The sequence below is a fragment of the Melopsittacus undulatus genome, chromosome 3 (genome assembly GCF_012275295.1).
Source record: "Melopsittacus undulatus isolate bMelUnd1 chromosome 3, bMelUnd1.mat.Z, whole genome shotgun sequence".
Classification (NCBI taxonomy): Eukaryota; Metazoa; Chordata; class Aves; order Psittaciformes; family Psittaculidae; genus Melopsittacus; species Melopsittacus undulatus.
Window position 1 is genome coordinate 766,316 of NC_047529.1, and position 4,391 is coordinate 770,706.

The 4,391-nt window shown below is 58.5% G+C and overlaps 1 protein-coding gene across 1 annotated transcript; it reads right to left on the reverse strand.

Annotated features, from left to right (window-relative positions):
* Positions 1 to 1,889: 1,889 nt before the first annotated feature.
* NKX2-2 (NK2 homeobox 2) lies at positions 1,890 to 3,036 on the reverse strand. Its single transcript, XM_005140018.2, has 2 exons — positions 2,778 to 3,036; positions 1,890 to 2,534 (listed from the first exon to the last, which is right to left on the reverse strand). The coding sequence occupies exons 1-2, from the start codon at positions 3,034 to 3,036 to the stop codon at positions 1,975 to 1,977; spliced, it is 819 nt and encodes a 272-aa protein (XP_005140075.2). The 3' UTR covers positions 1,890 to 1,974.
* Positions 3,037 to 4,391: the final 1,355 nt, after the last annotated feature.

Genomic DNA, 4,391 nt, shown 5'->3' on the forward strand with positions numbered 1-4,391 from the left:
CAACTGGTTTTATAGACTTAGCAGAGCCTGGGGGAAAAGAGAAAGAGGGGAAAAAAAGGGGGAAAAATAATCAAGAAGTGTCAGTTTTCCTTCCCTCGGGTCCTGCCTCGCACGCTGGGGCTGTAAAGGGTTAGGGTTATTCGTGTTCCCCCGTTGCTCCGGTACCATACAGAGGTTCCCCGGGGCTGGAGGCCGGTTCCCCGCTTGTCGGGTTGGCTTTGCCTCGGTGGATCCCCACCGGGGCACGGGCAAGTCACCGGCGGCTTCCAGCGAGCGGCTGCCGGGCCTCGGTGGTTTGGGGACGGGGAAAGGGGGAACGGGAAAAGAGGATAAAAATACAACCACAAATAACCCAGAAAAGGGTAAAACCAAGGCAGCCGCAGCGCGGGGCGGTGCCGGGTTTAGCGGCCGGCGGAGGTTGCGCAGGGGCGGATTGGAGCGGAGGGGCACGGCGAGGCCGGTACCGATCGTTCCTTTGCTATGGGTGTTGAACTGAACCGGCTCGGTTGGGCTCGGTAGCGGCCGGACGGGGCGGGCGCTGCCGCGGTCCCCGCACCGCACAAACCCCGGTTGTGGATGCATTTGGTTGGTGTTTAAGCATCTTTCGCAGCCTAAAACCCGCTGGGGAGGACAAACCCGCACCGAGCCGCAGCCGCGACCGCCCGAAACCGGCCGACGCTTCCCAAGGGCCGGGCTCAGTCCTCGTTCCACGGCGGCCAGGCCGCAAACACCCCCAAATCTGCTGCTTCTTCCCCTTGTTTGGGGGTACCCCAAGTGTTCCCCGTCCCCCGACCTGCCCCAGCCGCCGGCGCATACCCGAGGGCTGAACGCGAAGTTTCCGAGCTCCCTTCTGCGCAAAACGGACCCGGGAGGACGCGGAGTGAGGAGGGGGATGATGGTACCCAAACTACGGGAGGGGAACCCCCCACGGCGAGGCACAGGGGGGTGGAAAAGCAAAGCCACAGATAGCAAATAATCCTTTAACCCCTCGCCCCGATTTTCGCCAGCGGGATGAAGCCGAACGCCCCAAAAAAAGCCTTTTTACCCCTCCAAGAAAGAAGTAGCCGGGGGGCCCTGCTTGGCCGGGTCTCCCCGCCGGCCCCAGGCCGAAACGTGGCTGTGAGGCGGCCGAGGAAGGGAACAAATCCTGTTGGCCGTTGTTACCGGTGCTGTGAATTGTTTCCCTTAAAAGATGAAATTAAATTTCCTTAAATAAAATTAAAATTCGTATTAAAATATCGCGCAGAAGGAGCCGCTTCCCCGCGGTGCTGAACGGAGAGGGTTTAACTCGCGTTTCTTTTCCCTTCGCTCCCCGTTACTCGGGACTAATTGTGCGCAACCCCTAAGTGAGCTCAACCAAAACCAACATCCCGACAGCTCCCCCCGGCACAAAACACACCCGCTCCGAGCTACCGGGGGCTCTACGGGGCCGAGCATCCCCATGGAAGGGGGGAATCGAGCCCCCCGTGTCCGGGTGCCCGCCCGGTCCTCACAAAACCACAGGAGCAGCGGGGAGGGGGGTTTATTCTTCCTTTATTTCTTGTTTAATTCTGACCATCTCCCCCCCCACCCCCCTTATTTGAGCTGTAGGTAGACAGGACCACTGAATGGCGCAAAAATGTCTGTAAACAATGACGCACAAAAAACACCTCCCCTCCCTTCTCCCCCCAGCCTCCCCCCCCGAAATGAAACCGAGCCGCCCCCCAAAAAATAGAGGGGAAAAGAAACGGGAGAGGGAAAAAGGAACCAAACCAAACCCAAAAAATCCAAACAACATAATAATAATAATAATAGCAATAATAATAATAATAATAGCGTTTCCCTCTCCATCCCTTCCCCCGCAGTTTTGAGTTTCATTTTTGGAGCATCAGTCTGTCTCCCTCTCTGTCTCGCTTTATTATTTCGGGGTTTTCCTCCTCTTTTCGCGTAAGGGGGGTACGCGGCTGCGGGGGGATGCGCGTTCCCCTCCAGCTTTCACCAAGTCCACTGCTGCGCTTGTACCAAGTGGTGTGCTGTGGGGTACTGGGGGTTGCTGGCCGCGCTGTACTGGGCGTTGTATTGCATATGCTGTAGGGACTGGGCGCTATAGGCGGAGAAAGGGATTCCCGTCTGGAAGGTCGCGGCTGCCAAGTCCTGAGCTTTGAGCGTGTGGCAGGGTTTGCCGTCCCTGACTAAGACCGGCACGGCCACCCGCCGCGGGGAGGGCAGAGGAGTCACTTCCATACCTTTCTCGGCCCGGGCCCTCTTCATCTTGTAGCGATGGTTCTGGAACCAGATCTTCACCTGGGTCGGGGTGAGGCGGATCAGGCTGGCCAAGTGCTCCCGTTCGGGTGCGGACAGGTACCGCTGCTGCCGGAACCGCCGCTCCAGCTCGTAGGTCTGCGCCTTGGAGAAGAGCACCCTCCTCTTCCTCTTCTTCCCCGCGTCCCCTCCGCCCGCTGCTTCCTTCTCGTTGTCGGGTGACTCGTCGGCCGACGGCTCCGGTGACTTGGCCGATGGGTCCTGGCCGCCTCCGCCGGCCGCCAGCCCGTGCACTGCAACCGGGAGCTGCCGGTCAGGGGGGAGCGGACGGGGGAAGATCCGCGTTGCGCACCCCCCGCACCCCGCATCCCTCCCCGCATCCCTCCGGCATGCGGCGGATGGAGGCACCGGCCGGGGCTCAGCCAGCAATGGCGAGCGGCGAACACCCCCCATCACCCCATAGACACCTCCCCGACCCCTCCTGCCCCACCGCCGGGAGTGTGGGGCGGCGCGGCCCCGTCCCTGCCGGTACTCACGGGAGTATTGGATGCCCTCGGCGCTCGCCAGCCATCGCGTGTAGGGATTATCGCTGCTGTCGTAGAAGGGGTTCTTCAAAGGCAGCGTCTGCACAGCGTCCAAGGGGGTCTGCCCCAGCACCCCCGCTTTCCTGGGGGGCTCCGGCGCTTCGCTCTCCTCCTCACCCCCCTCCGCAGTGGAGCCGTCCTCATCGTTGGTGTCGGGGAGGTCCAAAATGTCCTTCACCGAGAAACCCGTCTTTGTGTTGGTCAGAGACATGTTCCGGCCAAATTTAGGCAGGGAAAGTTGGAGGAGCGGCTCCGCCGACCCAACGTGTCACGGGAGCCACGCACACGCGGAGCGGCGACAGCCCCGCCGCGCACGGCCGCGGGGAGCGGAGCGGGGGGGGAGGCACGCGTGGAATGGGGGGTAAATATAACGGGAACACAGGTTTATAGGGAGATAACCGGAGCGGTCGGTGCAAAAGAAGAAGCGGAGCCGCCGCCGTGGATCTCTGCGGTAGTGCTTTCCAGGGACGGGCTTGTTGTGCCACGGGGGGAAATTCAGAGAGCGGGAGCAGCTTCGGAAATAGTTTGTAACTCCAGGGGAGAAAGGGGAGAGAGACGCCGAAAATTAAAAATAAAAATGAAAAAAAAGAGGGAGCGGAAAAAAATTAAAAAAAAAAAAATTAAAAAAAAGGAAATTGAAAAAAAAAGAAAAAAAAAGAAAAAAAAAAGAAAAAATGAAAGGAAAAAATCAATCACTTCTGGCTGTTGCTCAAACACCCCGAGCCCGAGCCTGCCGCTTGGAGAAGCCGAGCCATTGCTGGAGCGAGCAGTCCGTGTAAGGCTGGTCCCCACACATGAACCTGCCGAGAGGAGGGAGAAAAAAAACCTACATTAAACCCGGGCAAGGTTGGCCACGTGTGGGCGGGTCCTGGGAGTCAAGTGGATGAAGACAGTGTTTGCAGATGTGAAATTGCGGGTTTTGGGCGAGCTCCGAGCTTCCACCATTGGTGATGAGTGGTATAACGTATCAGTTAATTACCGGCGTGGGGAGGGCCCTTCCGCGGGTGCGGGGGGGGGTGTGTGTGCGGCGCGTCGGGAGAAGGGAGGGGGTGATTTTCTCTTTTCCCTTTTCTTTACACCCTGTATTTACATACAAAGAGCCTCGCACCGATATTCCCCTCACTCCAAAGTGCGTTTTCCACCCGTTGCCTTGTGAGACAGCGGGGATATAAAATATAGATAACGATGGGATAGGTGCCCTCCCCCTCTCCCCGCGCAGTTTGCGCGGCCGCGCAGCCCCGGGGGCAGCGCTCATCGCATGGACCGAAGGGGGGAGGCGGCTCAGATGGCAGGAGACCAACTTATCTAAACCGCCTAGGTCAATATTTTGGTTGAGGCTTAGGGATGAACGCTGGAAATTAAACAGCGAGTAATTGATTCTAGTTTGCTCCGAAATTAACCGAACTGGCAAAACGCGATCGTCTGTCACGACCCGGGAGATGCGGGAGGTGATTATTTGAGGGAGGGGGGCTTTATTTGAAGAGGTCTCATTGATTTTGCCTCCTTCTTCCAAGGGAATAAAACCCGACCAGTTTGGTTGATTTAACGGGCTGGAGCCCAACGGAG